This window comes from Ceratotherium simum, chromosome 27, assembly GCF_057802395.1.
Source record: "Ceratotherium simum simum isolate JZ-2026a chromosome 27, ASM5780239v1, whole genome shotgun sequence".
In the NCBI taxonomy this organism is placed as follows: Eukaryota; Metazoa; Chordata; class Mammalia; order Perissodactyla; family Rhinocerotidae; genus Ceratotherium; species Ceratotherium simum.
The window spans coordinates 11,903,446-11,927,586 of record NC_141926.1 but is presented as its reverse complement, the minus strand read 5'-3'; the positions used below and the strand labels follow the sequence as shown (position 1 = coordinate 11,927,586).

The 24,141-nt window shown below is 38.6% G+C and overlaps 2 protein-coding genes across 2 annotated transcripts in view; both read left to right on the top strand.

Annotated features, from left to right (window-relative positions):
- SLC5A3 (solute carrier family 5 member 3) overlaps positions 1–15,077 on the top strand; it is a 34,933-nt gene extending 19,856 nt beyond the window's left edge. The window contains exon 2 of the mRNA XM_087418124.1: positions 3,403–15,077. Within this exon, the coding sequence (XP_087274250.1) occupies positions 3,742–5,898 (2,157 nt within the window). The 5' untranslated portion in view covers positions 3,403–3,741 and the 3' untranslated portion in view covers positions 5,899–15,077. The remainder of the gene's footprint in view (positions 1–3,402) is intronic.
- Positions 1–24,141, top strand: part of MRPS6 (mitochondrial ribosomal protein S6) — a 70,623-nt gene that overhangs the window by 20,336 nt on the left and 26,146 nt on the right. The gene's annotated exons all lie outside the window — the stretch shown is intronic.

Below are 24,141 nucleotides of genomic sequence, written 5' to 3'. Positions count from 1 at the left end.
CCTGAAGGAGTTTAATAGCTGATTTAAATTTGGTCTTTACTAGTTCAAATGCAGCAAATATTTATGTGTACTTCTCTATTTGGATTAATTCTTCAGTTGTAATTTAATTCATCCAAGTACGTGAAACAGTACCAAAATTGTATTCTAATTTTGTGGAAAACTGTAGAAAACATTACTTTCTGAGAAGAAAGCCCCCTTTTTTGGGGGGACTGCTCTGTTTCAGAAAATCCTTGTTGTTTGACATTCGGTGAAATCTATTTTGCCTATTGCCACTAGGGGACCATTTCTTTGTACATTCTACAAATATTACTCTCATTATAGAAGTAATTGTTTTCTTAAAACTGTACTACTAAGGAACCAACTCCCATATTTATTATATCTACTTTATTACTTGTCCCACGTTTCTCACTTAAGAGATTTCCTTGAATTGTGAACCAACTTAGTCCTAGAAATACAAAAAGACAAATTAAAAAGCTTTATTTTAGCTGAAGAAAAAATTTTTCCATGTATATTCTTTCTAAAAATAAAGGAACTCTGGATAGTGTTCATTGTATTTTTGTTGTAGAAATGTTTACTTCTTTAAAAGAAAGAGAAATATGTAAAACTTATATTGTATATTTTATTTGGAATCATTTTTAAGGACTGCACAATTTATCTCCTAAAAGACTTGACATTCAAGGCTGTGAGTATCATGACTAGAATGTGAAATTTAGCTGCATTGTATTATAGTATTTTATATTTTTCTACAAACTAAATTGACCTATTTTTGGTTTTGTTTTGTTTTTCCTTTTTCAGTCTTTGCCAGGTGCTGGTCTCTGGATGTTTTTTGTTTAAATTGGAAAAATCTTAAACCTGCCCACAGACTGGTATGGTATCCAGTGAGATGGGGACTGTCGGCCATGGCTTTTGAAGCGTCTGAGGAGGCATAGGCGGAAAGAGTTGAGAACTCAGCCTTGAGCTCGAGTTTGTCCGCTCCCTGCTTCCTCTCCCATAGGCAGAACGTCTTTTCTCTCTAGCTTACCTGCTATTCTAGAGATTGAGAGGTTAGACCTAGCATAAGAATTTCAGCCCATCTGAGCATTCATCAGGGAGCAGAATATGGCGTAGATATCTAACTTGCATAAGTCATATTTGACAGTGGAAAACACTGTTAGTGATACTAGCAGTGCTTCCTAGTGATGGAGGAAGGAAGTGCTTGTTTTGTTTCTGAGCACTTCGTTCTCTCCACAAATAAGTTTCTGCAGTGGCTACTATAGCACACACCCTACCCCACCTCCCCTCCAAACAAAATCAGAAGCAGTCTGGGTGTTTGTCCCTTCTTGGGGAAACACATGGTCAACTACTGCCATTGAGAAGAGTGACACCTGAAAGGGCCCTTCTGACAGTGAGCTAGTTATCTGTGTGAGTTGAAAGAAGTGGCGAGGGTATGGCTGGGATGTTGGATGGCAGGGAGAGCTCTGTTGAAGGCAGGATTTCATAACTGCCAACGACAGTTTTCATTGTAATGAAGGACCTGACCCTTATACTGAAATGTTAAAGGTACCCTTTTAAATAATTAATGTTTATTAGTCATCTGATTAGATTTTATTAAAATTTAGATGATTTTTCCTAAATAATGTCCAAGTATTTCTTTAAAAACTGGAAAGTTTTTGGCATGGGGAAGTGGTCATAGAAATATGACCGGCTTCAGGGTTTGGCAGGTGTGAAGTGATACAAATCCCAGCTTTTAGTGTATTTTGTGCTTTTGTCTGGCAGTTTTATTTATGCCACTGGCTTTTAGAAGGAAGGATTTTAATCAGTTTTCTTAGTATAATTATTGTAGTGTTTTATACTTTAAAAAGGCGTAGTGGTGGGATTAAGATGTTTCTGTCTAGGCCTAGGCAGCTTTGTGAATTAGACCTAATAACCTAATTCGGTAGGGCATTTGTCTGTAGACAGTTTTCCAGCTCCTTTCTTTGCCAGTGAGAGTTGTGTTTTTTAGTTTTTAGTACTATGGTCTATTTCAAACAGTTTTGAAAAGAGGTGGCTTTAGTATCATTTGTAGGACTTAAGTTTGCTACTAAATTTTAAAGGAAAATGCCTAGATTCATCAAAAAGTATCTGCTTTCTCAAGCATAGCATAGACTTCACTCTGAGGTTGCCTTATCACAAAAGGAGAAATCACTCTAGAAGTTAACGTGTGGAAGGCATCAGGTTGAATAACAAAATGTTTTTCATATTGATCTTCCAGCTACAATTATAATTAACTTCGAAGATTCAGAATTTGTCTCTTTTCCAGGAGAAAAACCATCAAATTCATAAACTCGATTTTAGGTAAATTTAAATGTCTGTTTTGCAGAGTGATTTTCTTAATCTAGGACTGAAAAATATCTGATTGACTTATTGAAGATAATTTATTATCTAACGGTTGTCAAATGTCTGTTTTGTTGAGGTTTGCAAGATAGAATAATCAAATTATTTTTCAGTCTTTCAGGAAATTTTTCTCCTTTTCCCTCCTCTCCTTGCTTTCTATACCCTTCAACAAGAAAGCATTAAAAGGAAAAAAAATTCAACAAAATCAAACCCTGAGTCAGTGCCTTTATCCTCTCAGATTCTCTTGGAAATATTGCCTGATGAAAAGGAAGGGACGGAAATTACCTTTGTGAACCTTTTTTTAATTCTTCCGATGTCTTCCTTCTAGTGAATGGAAAGAATAAAATTTTAGGTTGTTTCATAAGTTATATGTTCCTAGATTTTTTGTGTGGGATGTCTTATTTCCCTTTAGGGCAGGAGTCATCTCACAGTTTCTAGGTTACTATATGATAACTAGCACAGATGTACATTTGTAGTAGGAATTTAGGAGAACTTTAAAACAATGGATTTGCACAGACTAAGCGATATTTGGTTTTGTGTTTGGGGGTAGATGGTAACACCCGGTAAACACCACTTGCATGTTCCATCCAGGCCCCTAACTGGCTATAAAGTGCATTACTCTTAGGCTTCGTAGTAGTTGAAGATTCATTTTGGTGCCCTTATTGTGAATAATTAGTGTCCCCCCCCTGCCCCTTTAAGGTGCTTTAAGATCTTGGTACCTGTTCCAGTCTGAGACTACCACAGTAAGACAAGAAAGGGCAATGTCATGGTAGGCAGTTTGTAGTTGCTAGAGAAGTTAGGCCACTTAGTTATGAGGTTGATGAATTTTTGTTCTCAGTTCAAAATGAAAAATATTCTCACTGACTTTAATTATCAGATGTGATAGTATAGGTTGCTCTTTCCTGTGGAACCAAAATATATTTTAAAAGTTTTTTTTCTTTTTATAAAGAATGTCTTGTTGCGCCGTTTTGCTAGACTGAAAGTTTCCTCATCACCTGGTGAGACCCTCCTCTAATTCAATCTTTGTCTTTTGTCTTTGCTGCCTTGCAGGGTTGGTACAGTAGGCTTCACTAGACTTAGCTGCAACTCAGAATTTCTCCTCCAGCACCTGAGTAAATGCTGATGGTCTTGTGGAGAGTGGATTAAGAGTACGAGCTAAGTTCTCAATCCCAATTAAGAAGCGGAGGAAAATTTAAACTGTCTCCTTCAAAGTTTATCACAACCACCACCATCAAGACAGCAAACCAAAGGACAAAGACTTTGACCTGCTTTGTTGCTCTGTGTAGTCCAGTGCACGTATGGTTTACAGACTTGGCTGGGGTTACTAATGAGTAAATAAAAAATCGGACACTTCTGTCATTGGACACTTTTATTCACAAAGTTACCAAAATGAGGGCTGTACTGGAGACAGCAGACATTGCCATAGTGGCCCTGTATTTTATCCTGGTCATGTGCATTGGTTTTTTTGCCATGTGGAAATCTAACAGAAGCACCGTGAGTGGATACTTCCTGGCGGGGCGCTCTATGACCTGGGTAGCGATTGGTGCCTCTCTGTTTGTGAGCAATATTGGGAGTGAGCACTTCATTGGGCTGGCAGGATCTGGAGCTGCAAGTGGATTTGCAGTGGGCGCGTGGGAATTCAATGCCTTACTGCTTTTGCAACTTCTGGGATGGGTTTTCATCCCGATTTACATCCGGTCAGGGGTATACACCATGCCTGAATACTTGTCCAAGCGATTTGGTGGCCATAGGATTCAGGTCTATTTCGCAGCCTTGTCTCTGATTCTCTATATCTTCACCAAGCTCTCAGTGGATCTGTATTCGGGTGCCCTCTTTATCCAGGAGTCTTTGGGTTGGAACCTTTATGTGTCTGTTATCCTGCTCATTGGCATGACTGCTTTACTGACTGTCACCGGAGGCCTTGTTGCAGTGATCTACACAGACACTCTACAGGCTCTGCTCATGATCGTTGGGGCACTCACGCTTATGATTATTAGCATGATGGAGATTGGCGGGTTTGAGGAAGTTAAGAGAAGGTACATGTTGGCCTCACCCAATGTCACTTCCATCTTGTTGACATACAACCTTTCCAACACAAATTCATGTAATGTCCACCCTAAGAAAGATGCACTGAAAATGTTGCGGAATCCAACAGATGAAGATGTTCCGTGGCCTGGATTTGTTCTTGGGCAGACCCCAGCTTCAGTATGGTACTGGTGTGCTGACCAAGTCATCGTGCAGAGGGTCCTAGCGGCTAAAAACATTGCTCATGCCAAAGGCTCTACTCTTATGGCTGGCTTCCTAAAGCTTCTGCCAATGTTTATTATAGTTGTCCCAGGAATGATTTCCAGGATACTGTTTGCTGATGATATAGCTTGCATCAACCCAGAGCACTGCATGCAAGTGTGTGGAAGCAGAGCTGGGTGCTCTAATATTGCTTACCCACGCCTGGTGATGAAGCTGGTTCCCGTGGGCCTCCGGGGCTTAATGATGGCAGTGATGATTGCAGCTCTGATGAGTGACTTGGACTCTATCTTTAACAGTGCCAGTACCATATTCACCCTTGATGTATACAAACTCATCCGCAAGAGTGCAAGCTCCCGGGAACTCATGATCGTGGGGAGGATATTTGTGGCTTTTATGGTGGTGATCAGCATTGCGTGGGTGCCAATCATCGTGGAGATGCAAGGAGGCCAGATGTACCTTTACATTCAGGAGGTAGCAGATTACCTGACACCCCCAGTTGCAGCTCTGTTCCTCCTGTCAATTTTCTGGAAGCGCTGCAATGAACAAGGGGCTTTCTATGGTGGAATGGCTGGCTTTGTTCTTGGAGCAGTCCGTTTGATACTGGCCTTTGCCTACCGTGCCCCAGAATGTGACCAACCTGATAACAGGCCAGGCTTCATCAAAGACATCCATTACATGTATGTGGCCACAGCATTGTTTTGGGTCACAGGACTCATTACTGTCATTGTTAGCCTTCTCACACCACCTCCCACGAAGGAACAGATTCGTACCACCACCTTTTGGTCTAAGAAGAGCCTGGTAGTGAAGGAGAGCTGCTCCCCAAAAGACGAACCGTACAAGATGCAAGAAAAGAGCATTCTGAGATGCAATGAGAATAGTGAGTCCATCAACCGCATCATTCCCAATGGGAAATCTGAAGATAGCATTAAGGGTCTTCAGCCGGAAGATGTTAATCTGTTGGTGACCTGCAGAGAGGAGGGCAACCCAGTGGCTTCCTTAGGTCATTCAGAGGCAGAAACACCAGTAGATGCTTATTCCAATGGGCAAGCAGCTCTCATGGGTGAGAAAGAGAGAAAGAAAGAAACAGAGGATGGAAGCCGGTACTGGAAGTTCATAGATTGGTTCTGTGGCTTTAAAAGTAAGAGCCTCAGCAAGAGGAGTCTCAGAGACCTGATGGAGGAGGAGGCTGTTTGTTTACAAATGTTGGAAGAGCCTCCACAAGTTAAACTAATACTAAATATTGGACTTTTTGCTGTGTGTTCACTTGGAATTTTCATGTTTGTTTATTTCTCCTTATGAACTTTAAAGGATATGATGAGACGTTAACTTAAGAAAATACTGGTCTTTGGAAAAAAAACTTATGTAACTTGCATCTCTCAGGCATTGTTTACGCTGTAGGTTTTAGCCAAATTTTACTTAGCAGAAAATCATCTATTTGAAAGACTTTATTTTCCCAGAGATGGATGAAAGTAAATTTTCAACCTAAATGCAGTAAAACTTGTTTAACAGACTGAATTGTGCAAATGTGGTTTAAAATTTTCCATACCAAAGTAAGGAGAGACCAATTATTCTCATAGAACACTTAGAGCAGAATATATGCTAAGATACTACAAATAAGGTATACTGTCTGCACTGCCAAATCTTGGTAGACCTTAACCTGAAGTAGAAGACTTGCTCATTTTAAAGTTTTCTCTCTGTCTCTGTAATCCCTACTACCATTAAAAAATGAATTTGTGCACATTGTGTAATTAGTTATGTACTGAAAATTGAACTAATGTGCTTGTGGGGTACTTGTTTCAGGACAAGTTAGTTAGTTTACCAGGTTAGTTTCATTAGCATGAGCCTTTGGATTCTGATTACCAAAAGAAAGGAAGAAGAATGTTTTCCTGTAGCTGTTCTTGAACCACCAATATATGGAATGTTGAGAAAAAGTTTGTTCCAATTCTTTTTCTTTTCTTTTTTCCTACTTTGACTGAAGTTTAAGTGAACCATACTCAAATGACCACCAAGTCTGTCTTTATAAACTTATATGTCATGATTGTATTGTTAAATTGATTATGGGGGAGAAAGTGAAGTAAACATTGCTGAAGATCCCCGAATTTATTGACCAAATTAAGCTTGTTTATATAGTTTGGGAATTAGCAGCCCCCAGGCAGTGTTCAGTCAACTTAAGCTAAACAGGTGATTACTCATATTCCACTAATTCTCTAGCTTTGTTCTTGTCATTTGGTAACATTCTTTATTAGCCGGATGATATGTCCAGAAATTTGAAGAAAAATTGACACTGCCTTTGTGTTGGGTTGCCCTCCTTGATTAGATCGTGATATTTTGAGGTTGAGTTTTTAAACGGAAAATTTAATTCTGAAATGATATTGTATCCTTGATAAGTTTTTTTTCCTGATTTACTTTTTTTCAAAAGACTTGCCATCTGTACATGGCCCCTACATTTTTGTTTAAAAAGTTACAGTGATTTAGAGCATGAGGATGTTTCAATGTAAACTGGCCATCAGTAGCAGAAAACTGAAGAGTGCATGCTTTGCCATTGGTAGATTGTCAGTATAGTCTGTCTGTAGAATTGATAGCATGTTCAAGAGGTGCCATGAATAAGAGCTTCTGGGTTTAGTAGTGTGTCTTGTGGAGGATATTACAGGACTTGTGTAATTGTAGGACCTTCTTCTGTTTTGACATGGCTTGGTACCCAGTTGCAACCTTTATGGATGGGAATCATTTTTCACAGGCTGTGATTCCCATCTGTGAGGACATGGTACAAAAGATGGTAGAGAAAAGCTCTTACAGATTATGTAGTTCTGTGTCTGTGTGTGCTCAGCACTGTCCTTTTTCCTCCATGACAGATGAAGGAAACTAATTGTGTATCTACTTTCTTTGACTTTTCTGTAATCTCTGATACTTTTTAAATTGCATGATTTTATTAAGCTTGTATTCTTTAGGGAAAATTATTACTTTTTTAGATACTTTTATAGATTTTGAATCAAAACTCAGTCCTAATGACTTTAAATTTTTTGTATTCTATAAACTAGTTTCATTATGATGGACTTGATTAGTCCAAAGTTGATTTTAGAAATTATCAGGTAGCATAATGTCTTCCCGTCTCCAGGGGGCTTTCTGACTGACTGAGTCTATAGATCAAAAAATAATTCATGTATGAATAGCATGATTTCTGAGAGCTTAGAGTGCCTTGTAGAATTTTTTTCTCAATTTCATTCTTAAGGTTTATAAGCAGGGGCCAAATAAGTAGGGACCATCCTTTTCTTATATGGAGGCTGAGACTGTGACATGTCCAAGGTTACAGTCTGTTGGGAAGAACAGAAAACTGGGTGTCTAAATCTGGACTCATGGTTTGTCGTCATTTTTTTTCAAAGGAACTGTTGTTCTTTGAGACAACCATTTGGAATTTGGGGAAATAATAGGATCTCAGATTTTTCAAATTGGCATTAAGTTGGATGAATTAAAATTTTCTTTGATTCTGAACACATTGCTGTGTAACTCAGCAGTGAGGATTGACATATTGGCTGGGCAGCCTTCTTAATCCCTGTATTTACAGCATCAATGAATAGGTGGTGTTTATGTGGATTTTTTTCCCTCTTTATTTAATGTTGAGTCCTAACAGTTTAGGAGTATTAGGGTCCCCCTACCTTCTCTCTGCTGTTGTCTTAGTACAGTACATAAAATACATCATCTTGTGTCTGTTTGTGTGTACATAGCAGTAGGTCAAGTTTAGAGTACTAGTGTCTGTAAATAAGGAATGACTTTAGCATATCCATTAGGATTGTTTATTCTTGCCAGTATAAACATCACTTTATTTAGACTGAAGTCCCTGAAGCTTGCCCTTCTTATTGCTTCCCAGTAATAGATAATGTGCTTGAATAAGTGTGTGAGTTGCTGATTGCAGCTTCATTTCAGCGGACCATTCTTCAGTCTATATTTCATTAAAATGACTATTCATGGAATGATACATGGTCTGTCTTAAGCTAGCAAACTGTTCGTACTTTACACTAACTAAATGGGTCCTAAATGATGACACTGATCTCTAGACATTAACATGTATATATTTTTATATTGCGTCAGGCTAAGGTTCAGAATTGACTGAGTGATATTGACTAAAATAGTTAGCTAAGAGTCAGAATGAAGTGAGGATACGAGTCTTCAAAGGTGGAGAAAAATACTGTCTTATCTGCTGTTAATGGTATCCCCAGTTCTTAAATTTTTGTCTTCTTGGACAATCTTAGTCTCAAGATCTGATGAGAAGAGCTTATTACTGTGATATGCAGAATGATTATTGGCTCCTTTGTGGGACCCTAATTTGTTCTTCCACCCCAAGATAGTAAGCGGCTTTTGAAACAGCTAAGCCAGTCTTTTTCCCCAGCCATTCTTTCCTGGTGAGGTTATCACTCTTATCTTTAGGTTAGAGAAGCATCAAGCAGTAGCATGGTGCTGTGTCCTTTGGCCTCAATTCAGCAGATCTGATCTCTCAAGGCTTCCTTTTCACTTGGCTCAAAGGATCCATTGTCTTTTTGCACAAAGAGGCTGGCCAGGGTCACATAGCCATAGCTTTTAGGGATGGCACCTCGAGTAGTTAGCAGGGACCCATTGCTCTGTGAAACTTCACATTTTAAGAATTCAGTGGAAGGTTGTTACTCAGTTCTCTAACCTGAGGCTAAGCGCCAGTGGGGGGTGCTGAAAAATCTTGTCAGGGTGATTAAAGTCTTTTAACTGTCTACATTTCTCAATCCATTGCTTTCTTTCCTATACTGGGTGCGTGGATCTTCCCCTTTCTTTGAATATCATTTAATGTAGCCTATGGGTTATTCTCATTCTTTACTGTCCTGTATAGACTGGCCATATTAGCTGTTAAAAGGTTAGACCCATCAGTGTTCCCACTGAGCAGTATTTGGCTTACTTGCTCTCCTTATACTTTACTTCTCTGTGTCATTTTTGTCTGATGTATGATGGCTGGAAAGGACCACATGGATATCTCGTAGTGACACCTCACTATTCTCCAGGTTTGAGTTGAGAGATGTATAAAGACCATTCTTATTAAATTATGTGACTGCAGAGACTTGCCAGGACAAAATTTTCCTAAGAAGTTAGAAAAACTATTAAGTGAAATGCTGAGGAGTACCTGGGTGATACAGACTTAACAAGTTGGTAAAGGACAAACATTAGCTTAAGATGTGCAGACACAGAGTCATAGTCATTGAATTCTAGGACTTGAAGCATCTTGGCTGTCAGCTAGTTTTTAAGTCCCTCCCCATATAGATTAGGGTACCAGTGAATAAGATCCAGCCTGTTAAACCCTGGTTTGATGTTAATTATTATAAAATATGAGTTTATTAACATATTTGAAGTTAAAATGACTGATATTTGATAGTGATACTTTAGTAGAAAAAAATGCTTTCAGGTTTCAGTATTCATAAGATTTCTCATTAGCCAGGTGTTAAATTGCTTAAGTCATTTCAATGTTGACATTAGCCTGAGCAGACTTCACAAATGGGCTATATTCCTATTTGTGTGTATACCCACTTACCATTCAGAGAGACTGGTCTCTCCCTTTATCTTTCCTCTCGTTGCTTTAATTCTTCACCAGTTCTTTCTTTCATTACTTATCAAATTCCTATTTTGATCTTCTGTCAGCTTAATTCACTTTCAGGCTTATTGCCACAGTGGCAAAAGTGCTGCTTTGCTCCACCTTTGAAGACTTGGATCCACACAATTAAATGTAGTTGTCTGTAGCATAAGTCTATTAGCTTAAACTATTAATTCTCAAGAATAATTTTCTCAGACTTTGTGTTCACTAATAATCAGTATTTTCTCAAAATTTCTTTTTCAAAAAGTAGGGAGGCAGCAATAATTAAAATTCATACAAGCCCCTTTGAAATGATGATATCACAATATAGAGAGGAATGGAATTTTGTTTTGATGCCAGAAAGCCCTGTTCTTGTAGTAGTTAAAGGTAAAAAGTTGGAACTAATCAGTTGGCATATAGAGAAACCCTTTTGTATTAGTTAGGTGTGAAGCTGGGTTACGTAAGAAGTAATCTTTTGATTACTACACTTGGTTAGACTTGGTTGACTTAACTCAGGGCTGCAAACCCTCTTTTCTCCATTAAGGTCACTGCTCTTAATTTGGTGTGCTCTTTGTCAAACTCTCCTGTCTGTTGAAAGACTAGGTATTCAGCTGCTGTGACTCCTAGGACAGAATTTAGCTAAGGTTCAAAATAATTAATAGGCTTTGTCAGCACTGAGTCCCACACCATTATTCACATAGTCATATAATTTTTTTTTTTTTTTAACTTCTCTCTCCAGTGCTGAGAATAAGGCTTTAAACTACTGATTCACCTTTAAAGGAATGTTGTGAGAATTGATGGAATTTATGTTTCTGTTTCCATCTCAAATCCTTTATAACAGATAGGATTTAGTTTTAGTTAAGCACCCAGTTTATCTGGTAACAGCCTTAACCATTGGCATATATTCTTCTACTCAGAAATAAACAAAAAGTTTGATGTTTCTGTATCGTTAATAATTTCATATACTTTAGTTTTTAGGAGAGGACCATAATATGAGGCTGTTGACTTAACACCAGTAACTTTACTTTATGTAACAGCTTTTAAGTTTGATTTGGTTACCTGGATCCATAGCATGTTTGACGAGAGGGATGCTAGAATAAGTAAGCAACTGAAGAGCAAGTCAAGACAGAGCACAGTGGTCTCAGATTCTTCTCAGTGAGGAGCAATGGCTTTGTTCTCCTCAGCTCAGAAAAGCACTATATGGTAATTGTTGTCTATGATAATGAAGCCCCCCCCATCCCCAGGTCAAGACTGTAAACTGCAGAGAAGTCTATCAGTAAGGGAAGCACAAGTTGACAGTAGATAACCACAACCTTATTGGAGACTTATATTTATCTTGGTAAATTCACCTTGTACCCTAGTGTTGCTGGATAAAGGAGTGTTTACTTTTTTTTTTATTGCCTCTGGACAAACCGGTCTGGATAATTTTTTAGTATATCCGTAAGTGGAATGTTCCTTAGTAACTCACTCACTTTTTTGTTATAATAGTTGGAAACTGAAATTAAGCTATTGCTGTTATTGAAATCCCAAATTGGCAAAGGCCAATATATAGGGTATTCCATAATATATAATCAGCTCCTGAAGTTTGTGTGTTTTGATTAGTGCCTTCTGGTTGCCAATATTGACTCTGCTAGTTTACACCCTTCCCTTTCTTGATTGAAAATTCTTATTTGTTACAATTCGTCTTTTTAAATTTTGTTATAACTAGCGAAGGAAATACAAAGAAAACATTTATATTTACATACTTTGTATGCAACCTTTATTTAGGTTCCAGGAAAACAGGTAGCTCTAATTCATGTTGCAGCTTAAATGTTATTTATTCATCTGTATTTGTTTCTTTTATATCCTTAATTAAAAATATAAGGTTACTTATTAATTCTGAGTATATTTTAACTTTATTGTTTTTCCAGTGTAGGTTTGGTAGGCATATCTGAGAACATATATGTGACAACAGTTCACATTCCATGATAGGGAAAAAGCTTAAAGTAAAGGTCCATAGAAAGCACAAAATCATGTTCATACGTGTGTGTTATCTCCACATGTAGAAAGCACAAGACTGACAGTATTCTCAGTAGCCCACAACTGCCAGTCATAAAGCCCACCAGGTGTTTCTCTCGGGAGTTGTTGGGATGAGGACCATAAAAGCCCTAGACGATGAGGTATCTAAGTTATGAATCCTAAGTGATAAGCGATTCAATGTAATAATCTGAATAAGTTTGTGCTACTTTGGCAGAGGGAGAGAATACAAATGTCAAGAATGCTGCAATTATATTTGGGGGTTACTAGCTAAAATGGGGTCTGTGGGCTGTTTCCTACAATTTGGAGCTAAAGAGACAGGGACAGAGTTCTACGTGTTTGGTGGGTGGAACAGCTTGACAAACTTCTGGTTTAAGCTGTAGAGCAGTTGGAGTTAGTTTTTTTTTAATCTTAAATCTTTAGGAAATTTTACTTCCCATCGATAGTACTCTAAAAACATGGAGAAATTTCACATTTTAGCAGGGCAAATACTACTTGTCTTTAATCTTTGTGTAAGTTTGTATATAAGAGATGAAGTTATCTTTATTTTTTCATATGCTTGACTGCACTTCATTTTAATAGAGCAGAATTTGATCCAAGTGTTCTGGGCATCTAACTAATTCTGAGACAAATCTGCCAAATGAACTACTTTGCTTTCACAGTGGTTGTACGAGTCTAAAGGATTCTTCTGCTTGTCCCATTACCCACTTCGAGACTAGATGAGATGAAATCTGTGAATGTGTGTGTAAAAGAGGAAAATCATGTGTTTTCTTCCACTTGGCATTGCCGTTATCTTACCCGTCACTTTCTTCACCGGAATAGTCCCTGTTTATCAAGAATGAATAAATAACATCTTTGGCTTCGATTTTGCCCATATGTCAAAGGATACAGCTCTCAGAATGGGAGAGAAGTGACTACCTTTGTTTCCACTCGCCTCTGTTTTGTATATTTATCTTCTTAGGGAAAGACTTGGTCAACTCTTGTACATGGAAGGAAGAGTAAAGCTGGTGTAGACTAATGTGACATGTTTTAGGAGAGTTAACCTGAACACTTTGAGGGAGGGATTTCCCCCTCTAGCAAAAAGTAACTGGGTGTGTACCTACAGCATTATTTTGTAAAACCACGAGCTTTTGGGGGATGAGGGGAGAGGAGTGCCAGAAATGTAGGAAAAAGGAGAGATTTGAGGAACATCTCTGGCTTAGCAGTATGTGATAAGACAAAGCACTTATAACCTGTTAGACCTGTATACAGTCATGCGTCGCTTAACGACAGGGATACGTTCTGAAAAATGCGTCATTGTGCAAACATCGTAGAGTATGCTTGCACAAACCTAGATGGGATAGTCTACTACACGCCTAGGCTGTATGGTACTAAGCTTATGGGACCACCATTGTGTATGTGGTCTGTTGTTGACCGAAATGTCGTTATGCGGTGCATGAATGTAGTATGTGTTCTGTACTTTTAAGTGTTGTTTTTAAATTTAAAATAGTTTGTAAGAACTTAAAGAATTCTTTTGAAGATTCCTTTGGCAGAATATCTTTCATTTATAATTCCATGGAAAATTGCTTTAATTAGTCTAGGTGAAAGTTCTAGCGGTGTAAATGTATAATTAGAATTTTCTAATTTCACTGTGAGATCTCTAACTTTTGAGTGGCAAACAGATCAAGTCTTGCTCATGGACTTTTCTGTGGGGTGGTTAAAATGCAAAAGCTTTATTTTTTTTAATAATGGCATATTACATTAGTGTCAGACGATGGTATGGAATCTGTTCCCCCGCTTTCTCCCACCAATGTTGCTTCAGTTTATAGATTGCCAACCGAGTTCAGAAATAGAGCAGGGATTTACCCATTCTTTGCTTGGACATCTGTTTTCTGTTGCCCAGACCTATGTTGGCAATCGCCTATGAACTATATTACGCTTCTCAGTGCTTTTTCTTTTTTTTTGATAAGGTGGATATCAAAAATAGTTGCTGTGCAAAAGTTAGTAGTCTTCTTCAAGAAGAAAACCAATTCCTTTTCTAATATCCTGTGAAATTGCTTCATTCATTTCTTTATTTTTAAGCCAAATGTCAGCAGAGTACTGCTGCTTTTATCTAGTAATTTTGATATGTAAGTATTAATGCATTTTTAAAAGATGTCTACATTGAAAAATGTTGTCACCAGTATCCTGCCTTTTATGCTTTGTTCAGATTCTCTGTAAGAGACCAGTCTGTGCACTGGGGGTGTATATTGTGTACATGTATCATTTCGTCAGTTATGCATTGTAGACCAAATGTGATTATAAATGAAGTTGTTGAGTTATTATTGGTGACTTTTTTGAATTGTAAACTGATTTACAGTGTACCCTTCATTGTCCATAGCTTTTTTTTTTTTTTTTTAAAGTTTGACTAATTGGGTCTGTCTCATTGTACAATGTTTTAGTTGCAAGCAGAAAGTAGAATTTGGTATAAACCAAGTTACTTTCATATTGAGAGGAGTATAATTGAAATTGTAGATTTAGGATTGTTAACCATACATGACAATTCTAACTTGACTATTCTAACCTACGATATACAATCTGATTTTTAAAATTATAGACATGTATGATCTTGGTTTAATGTGTTTTTAAAAGTGTTATTGTTTAAAAAAATGAAGCAAATCTGCTAAAGAGCTGTCAGTTTTCATTACTGACTTGTAAAATACACTGTTCTTTGTGTACTGTGTGTTATTTTGCCAGCTGCTGCATTAGCCTTCAAAAGTATTTGGAAACTTAAGATGAACTACATTTCTTGCAAAGTATATTCTTTTCTGTGGTATTTTGTCCTGTAACTGAAGTATAGTAATTATTTTATGGAAATGTTAGCACTTCTGTACCAACTTTGAATAAAATGAAAAATTTACATTTCTGCGACTGAGTATTTTCAGTATGAACACGTCTCTCCTCAAAAATGTACAGTGATCTCTGTCTCAGAGTTGAAGAGGTTATGCCTCAGTTTCTTTCCTCTTGGCTCCTGAGTGGATCCCGAGTCCCCCTGTCAGTTACTGCTGTTCTTTACCTTAGTAAGGTGTTGACTGAGAGTTGAGTTATATGTAAGTCAGTCATTGAGTAAATCAAAATATTCTTAGTTTTTTCACTTCTAATTTGAAATAATTTCAAATTACAGGAGAGTTGTAAGAACAATATGAAGAACCCAGGAATCATCTTCATCCAAATTCACCAGTAGTTAACATTTTGCCACATTTGTGTTGTCATTCTCTCTCATCATACACGCTTTTCTGAACCACTCGAGCGTAAGTTGCAGACATCATTCCCTTCCCCCTAAGCACTTAGGGGTTTATTTCCTAAGACAAGGACAATCACTCATATACTCACACTATAATTATCAAAATCTGGAAAGTAACAGTGATACAATATTTTAATCTAACCTTTTTATTCAAATGTTGCCATTCCAATAATGTCCTTTTTTTTAAATTTTATTTTTTTCCCCCAAAACCCCAGTAGGTAGTTGTATGTCATAGCTGCACATCCTTCTAGTTGCTGTATGTGGGATGCGGCCTCAGCATGGCTGGAGACGTGGTGTGTTCGTGCGCGCCCAGGATCCGAACCCGGGCCACCAGCAGCGGAGCGTGCGCACTTAACCGCTAAGCCACGGGGCTGGCCCCAATAATGTCCTTTTATAGCAGCTTTCTTTTCCTTTTATAGCAGCTTTCTTTTTTTTAGTTCAGAAGCCAGTCCATTGCATTTAGCTTTTATGTCTGTCTCCTTTGATCTGGAACAGTTCCTCATCTTTTCTTTGTCTTTCATGGTATTGACATTTTTGAAGTTTAGAGGCCAGTCATTTTGTGAAGGTCCCTCCTCAATTTGGATTTATCTGTTTCCTCATGATTAGATTCACACTATGCGTTTTTGGCAAGAATACAATGTAAGCAAGAGTATGTCCTCAGAGCTTCACGTTGGGAGGCATGTGATGATGTGTTGTCCCATTACTGTTGACATTAGTTTTGATACTTGGTTAAGGTGATGTAACCAGGTTTCTGCTCTGTGAGGTTACTGTTTTTCCCTTTGGTAATAAGTAATTTATGGGAAGATATTGGAGACTATGTAAATAAGTTATTCCTCATCAAACTTGAACCCCTGGTTTTAGCATCCATTGATAATTCTTGCCTGAGTAAGGTATGATGTAAAACAGTGGTTTTTCTAACTTTTTTTGGCTATACCGAAATCAAGAGCTCCCCGTTTTCCCCATTTATTTATCAGTTTGAACTCATGGATTATTTTATTTAGTGAGTTATAATCCGTTACTGTTGTTATTTTACTCAAATGTTTCCAAGTTTAGCTAGCAGGACACCCTCCAGGCTAATTTTTGTGCCCTTTGTGACATGTTGCCATCATTTTTTGAGTACTTCCTTATTTTCCAGCACAGCAAGGTGTTTCAGGCTCATCTTGTATTTTCCTGCCCCAGTCAGGGTCAGGCATTCAGTAGGGAAGGGTATTTAGAAACCAAGGACGGGGTGTACTCATTCTTACAGGAGTAAACAGTCATTACTTCTGGGCCCTTTTCAGTATACAGGGCTAGGAAATTGATGTACACGTCTATTGACGCCTCCAATTCTGAACCAGCACCAGAGGTTTCTTTTTAGCCTTCTTCCATTCTGTGTTTGTATTTCCCTTTTCCAACAGCAAGAAATCTGGTAATGACACATTTACTCATTTTTTTCAATCCTACAGTTTAGTTTCTGAGAATTAAAAAAAGTTTTTGCATGTCTAAAAGTGTCTTTGTTCTTCTCATAGTTGTTTGAAAGTTTGGCTGAATATAGAATTCTAGATTGGAAAGTATTTTCCTTCAAAAATTTGTAAGCATAAGACCATTTTTTTCTAGCCTCTAGCCCCTGTGTTCTGAAATTTCACAATTAAGTGCCTTGATGAAAGCTTTTCTTGCATTGTACTGGCCCTCCGTGGGCTCTTTGAATTTGGGAGCTCACTGTCCTTCAGTTCTGGGACAGTGGTTCTCCTCTCTGTTCTCCTCTTTGGAACCCCTTTTTGTTCAGCTCTCATACCTTCTGGACTGATCCAGTTGGTTTCAAACGGTCTTTTGTCTTTTAATTTTCACCTCTTTGTCTTTTTGCTCTTTCTAGGAGTATTTCTAAACTTTGTCTTCCAACCCTTTTGTTGGACCAGGTTTTTAGTTTTTAAGTGCTTCTTTGTTCCTTTTTTTATAGCCTCTTGTTCTTGTTTCATGGATGCTGTATCTTCTCATCTCTGAAGATGCTGAAGTTTTCTCCTCCTGCCTTGTTTACTCCAGTTTTTCTGTTTGTGTTGGTCTCTCACGTTAAAGGCGTTTGCAAATGTGTGCTGATCTTTGGGTCTGCTTATTTAATAGGGTGGCCTAAAAATGCTCTGAATGGGTGGATGGAGCTTGTCAGCTTTTGTCTGGCCTTCATGGCCTTCCTGTTTGTTGGATGACTCCTGCAATATCTTTAGAACAGGTCAGATTCCCCAAAGAAGATTCTTAAGAGTTTTTGATTGAAGGATAAAAGGGCCATTATTCTGGAAGCTAAGTGGGGAAAGAGCACAGGGGTCTCAGCATTCAGTGTGCATTTTTTTCTAAGTGTCTTTTTTTGTATGATACCCTCACTTACAGCTGTGCCTGTGTCCTTCAGTCCAGAGACTTCCTTCTGTTTTATCCACTCCTGAGAATAAATCTCCAAACATGCATGTGGGGATCCAAATACACCTTAAACTTTGGACCAACTTACTTTATTTTAGTCTCCTACTTTGCCCCCACTTTCAGAGGTACTCCGTGTGGCCAACTCTCAGATCCTTTGAGGAATTCTACAGTGTAAATATGGTTGACTTAGTTTTCCCCATTGCTGCGTTTCTCCCATCTGCTTTCTTTTATCTTTTTTTTGGTGAGGAAGATTGACCCTGAGCTAACATTTGTCACCAATCTTTCTCTTTTTGCTTGAGGAAAGTTGGCCCTGAGCTAACATCTGTGCCAGTCTTCCTTTGTTTTGTATGTGGGACGCCACCATAGCATGACTGGCTGGGTGGTGTGGGTCTGTGCCTGGGATCCAAACCTCCGAACCCAGGCCCTTGAAGCAGAGCAGGCAAACTTAACCACTATGCCACTGGGCCAGCCCCTCTCCATCTGCTTTCTTTCTTCCAAAATTTTATTGATGTTTTCCCTTCTTTTCTCCCTCATTCTTCAGAGTTGTACTTAAAAAAAAAATCCCTTTACAATAGTTCTGGTAGGTTTTCAGGAGACAGCATAATCAGATACTTGTGTTGAATCTCCCAACTTACTGGGAAGTCCTCCTATCCACGCTTCACTTAGTATTTGAAGGTTGAAATTTCAGAGCCTATTGCCCATTTCTGCCATATCCTAAAAGAACACGTTGACGACCAGAAGCAAAGTTGTTTTAAAATTCTTCTTGTCTCTTTGAGTGCAAAACTAATGATTGTTCACGTTTTGAAGGGGACTTAGAAGCTGTATGTTTGATTCTTCTGTACAATGCGTGAATCCCATCCATCAAAACATTTTTATTGTGAAATTTAACATACAATACTTAGTCCATGAAACATGAGCAGATGTACAGTTTAGTGAATATGGTTGATTATTGTTATTTGTGGTAGTTGTGTTCTATAAAGTTATCTCTAACACTGAGTTAGTGAATACTGAGTCACCGCCCCTTGGGAAAATACATGGTTAGGTTCCTGTGAGGCTCTGGCTGGTCACCACACTTGTCAACTGATCAATACATAACCTTGTTTTATGTGTGTTTCTGTTTCAAGACGTCATATTTAATATATATTTTTGACTCGTAAACGTTGAGCTCAAGGCCAACAGCACCTTAACTCGTGCTGGAATGAAGCTTATCTAATACATGTATTTTTCTCCGTAAGGCACGTCACATCCTTCTTGCACTTAGGAACACTAGACAGCGCTTCAGCATTACACTTGGGCTGTTTTAAACAGCAAAATCACCACCAAAGAGCAAAAAAATGCAAAAAACATGGCACTACATAGACCGTGAAAAGGACACTTGTTTATAGTAGGAGAGCTGAAACAAGAAAGCAGAGAGGGGTGTTGTTGGACTTCAGCTGGAAATGTGTGTATTGGGTGACTCAAATTTTCCACCACTCGGTGCATGTACATGTCTGCAAATGACTATAAAAGTGATGGAAATGTTGATGTTGGGGTTATAAACAAATTTTAGCTGATTTGTAGGTGAATCGGCATATATGGATTCCACAAATAATGAGAATCCACTGCAATTGTGAAGCAGATGCCTGTGTAACCACCACCCACAAGAACTAGGACTTTATCAGTCTCCCCTCCCAGAATGTTCATTTCACTTGCAGAGTTCTGATTTTAAAGAGTTTTCTCAAATCTACCTCTGACTTTAATTCAGTAGTCCATGTTTTGAGTCTGAAGTGTTATCTTTTCTTCCCTTTAAGTATTTGAAGAAAAATACCCGCTTTCTTAAGTATCAAAATCAGACTTAACTTTCTCCATTCTCTGGCGTGTGCAGCACAGGACACGAATTTCAGACGCTTTACCATCTCGGTCTTTTGTTTTTTTTCTGGACAACTTGGAGGCAGTTGATGTCCCTTTTCATATGTGGCCTCCAAGTTGAACAAGTACTCCAGGGTAGACACTGCTGATGTTAGACGGTAGGGATGAGAACTGCCATTCCCTTGGGTTTTACTCTCCTTCCCGTTCTCATTTGAAATTTCATTGTCATACCCTATGGCAAATTCTCTGTAAAACCCTGTTTTCTTTATGTGAGGCTGGCTGACTCAGTTTCCAGAAGTTTTTGTAGCTTTTCAGGGTCTGGGTTTTGTTGTTGTAATATTCCCTGTACACTCTAAGAGTAGAACGTCCATTTGTTTTTTGATTCTTTAGAATCAAAAATCTTGAGAAGTTTGGAGGCATCTTTATGAGTCTCTGTATCTTTGTTTTTGTTTCCATCTTTCACATGTTTATTCCTAGTTCCTTGACGGCATTTCTGTTTTTGCCTAACGGGAGCTTTATTGTGCATCTCTCTTTTCAAAAAAAGAAAAAGAAATGGTGCTGTTTTCCTCTTTGTCATGAAGATCTTATTTCCCCGTGAATTTTATGACTTGGTTTAATCCTTTCTTGTTGAATTAAGTATAGTTAGTAACTTTCATCTCTCATCTCTCCATTTATTCTTTGACTTATGTATTCATCAAATATTTATTGAACACATCCTGTGTGCCAGTTTCTTTACAACCCCAGCGTCTAGTGAAGATGAGTAAGAAGCAACCTTGAAGAGGCTTAGTTAGGAATGGGGGTGCACTTAAATAATTACACTTGCAGGGTGTACAGTCGGCCATCCATATCCATGGGTTCCACATCCAACTAAGAAGCCGACTAAGGGACTTGAGCATCTGTGGATTTTGGTATCCACGGTGGTCCTGGATGCAATCCCCCAAGGGTACCGAGGGATGGCTGTATGTGGAATGAGAGAGATACACGTGGGATTATGGAGGGAAGGCACACTTCTAGGAAGTAGCCAAATCTTGAAGAATGTTTTTATTCTTTTAATTCCTCTGTGCTTTTTATACCCTTTCTCTTCCCTACTCTTCAGAGTAGTGCAATCCCTTAAGTACCTGCCTCCCATCACTTAAATTAACCACCACTGCAGTGGCCTGGTTGGTGGACACACTTTTGGTCTGTTCTTCAGCAAGGTATACAAATCTGACTCTCTTGCCAAAGCCCAAGTTTCTGATTGTATCAATGCACATTTTTAAAAATCTCTCTTAAACCAGTCAACTAACTGATACTTTTGCTAAACCCATGCACTGACACTTGGAAGATTCACAGAATCTAAATAGAATTTTCTTATAACGCCATTGTCTCTGGTATCAAAATGCTTTGCTGATTCTTACCTCCCCCAGTCTCCCTGTCATTCCAGTGCTGTCTCCCTTCTACTCTCTGTAGAGGTTGAAATACAAGGCGAAGGCAGGAAACTGAATTGTGCATGAAGGAGAGCAATCAACAAGACAGGGACAGCTCGATGATGTCTACCTGATCTGTGCTCTCACTATCAGTTTCGTGAGCTTTGGCATTTCATTTACTTGCTGCCATAGTAACCAGGACTCCTGCCAGTCTCCCTATTTCCCATCTTTTATTCATCTGTAAGTGCATCTGGAGGGAGGATGGGGAGGATAGAAATGGAAATCTCCCAGTAAAAGGATTGTAGATTTTGGAATGTCCTCAGAATAGCAAGCATGGGTACCTTAATTGTGGCATTGTTTCCAGCTGTCGAAGTAGTATTAACCACAGGTAGTCAGCTATTGGGGTTATCATTTCTCCATTTCACATTCAGGGAGGGCTCCATTATCACTGTGAGGAAGGTGGAGCTTTTATGTTCTCTATATTAGAGTTGGAGGAGATAATTGCTGAAAATCCTTTATAAACTGCATTTCAGCCAGAATCATTCATCTTTGAGGGGTGATGAGAAGCTAGCCAACTTCCTGCTAAAATGTGGTTCTCTCCTTTGTCCACATGTGCGGAGCTTTAAAAAAAATCCTGATGCCGAAGATTTTTGAGTCCCCAGACCAATTGAATGGAAATATCTGAGGGTGAGACATGGGCATCGCCTTTTGAAAGCTCCCCAGGAGATTCCATGTACTGTGGAAGAATGCCGTGGGGATTCTCCCTTTTTCCCTTGACTTACCCAAATCATGAAAGGAATGGTTGGTTATGTGCAAGGGAGCCCCCAGATTTGGCCTTAGATGACATCTGAATGATATTCTTTGACTTGAGACCTTGGGAACAAGTGGATTAATTAAGATACAAAATTGCGTTACGGTTGAACTACACACATTTACTGTTAACCTAGGCACGTAAGTAACTGACAACTAGTAAATTCATTCCAAGTTGGATCTCATGTAATCATGACTTCCTTCTTGCTCTGTGGGTTAGTTCTTTAAATTTGTTTATAGCCTTTTGATACCAATGCTGGTATTGATGTCTCAGCGTGGGCTAGCTGAAGGGGTCCCTTGGACACCCACTGCATTTACGGTAAGTCCAGTGTATGACTTGAAGGCATTCTGCCTACCTTGCAGCTGAAGTTACTTCACTGGTCATCCTACTGCCTTGACATTTGTAAATTCAGCCATGTATTATGAACCTGACTCTCTGCTTCATTATTTGCACTTTGTTATTGGCACAGATTAATCTGGGCTGACCTCAGCAGTCTTGGGACTCTTGCTCCTGTGATTTTTTTTTTCCTCCCTTCTTCCCTGGGTCCTTTTTATTTTCATCACATACCCCAAAGAATCATTTTCATGTTAGATTTCCCAGGTTTCAAGAATCTCAATCCTGGCTGCATGGCCGTAGAATGGGGATGCTCCTCTTCTTTTTCTTATCACCTTGGTTTCATTGGTGTTCTCAGCGACAGACTTGACATTATCTGTCCCATCACATCTCTTTGGTCTGCTCTGATTCTAGGACCAGTGATCTCTGGGTTCCTGACTTGTAGATTGCAGTTTTTCCTCTGATTCACAAGATACAGAGCAACCAGTTGTAACAGCTCATGATGCTGGAAGTACAGCTTGCAAGGCTCTTTCAGTAACTACTGAAAGCTGTCCATCTATACCTCTCTGATCATTATATTATTAAAAACCTATATGGATGTAGAGTCAGTGAATGATTTCTAAATGTTGAGGCATAGACTTAGGGCTTTAACACAGATGTCACAGATTATGGCATCTATAGTTAGATAGCAGTTGGCATAGACTTAGGGGAAGAAATTCTTCTTAAGACAAAATAAAATCGAATTTGCCCAAAAAGAAGTTTGTCAAACACCTTTTCATTGCTCATTGTAAAAACAAAAAACAAAACAAAAACATAATAAAGCAAAGTGTGGAAAAAAAGAAAATGGAATACTCCTCCCATTAGGGAAAACTAATAAAATTTTTATGTATGTTCATCCAGACTTTTTTCCATGTATCTGTGCATACGTACTTTTTTTCTTTTGAAAAAATGGATTTACCCTACATGCTGATTTTTTTCTTTATTATTAAAATATTTTCATGTCAGTATATAAGGATCAACATCCCGTGTTTTAAAGGCTGCATAATACTTATTCAATCACTGAAAATAATTTGTTGAACCAGTCTCCTGTTAATGGACAACTGCATTTCCATTTATTCACTATCCTAATAACTTTGTGGTAAGTATTTTCATAGCTAAATCCTTGTGCATGGATGTGGCAGTTTTCTTAGAGTAAATTCCTATATGTGGCTGAGAGATTTAAGGTGTACATATTTCAAACCAATATATATTGCCAGATTGCCCTCCAGGAAGTTTATATTTTTACCAACAGCGTAGCTGAGTGTTTGAAGAAACTGAAATCTTAATATTCTAGGCAAAAAAGGGCCATGAGTGGAAAAAAGCAATGGCTTCAACCTATACCAGACACAGTGCCCACATTGATTCTACCCCAAATATAAATTGCATCAGAGCCTTCTTCCTGTCCTTCTGTCGTACTCTCAGTCCAGACCTGCTCTGAGAGCACTCTCCCTGACCCTCTCTCCATCTCTTGAAGGGGCATTCAGCTGTCAGGGTCTGGCTGAAGTCCGCCCTCTCCAACCCACCAGTCAGAAGTCGTTCGTTGCTCCTTGTCAGCTCTTGTAGAATTGTTGCTTTTTGTGTCAATCTTGCTTGTGTTTCAACCTCCCTTTTATTAGTGACTTACATGTGTCTGTCTTCATATCTACATCGCAGACTTTTAAAGGGCAGGGACTTTGTGTTTCACATCCCTGTGGCTGCCCTTTTGGAGTGGATTTCACAGTGAACAACTTGGAAATACTTGTCCTGAGGAAGACACTTGGAGAGGAATGTGTCCAGATAAGTATTAGGTTGAGCCTTAAAAAATGGTTGATATTTGACTGTTCTTGATCCTCCCAAGTGGCAATTTCATAAGTCTCAG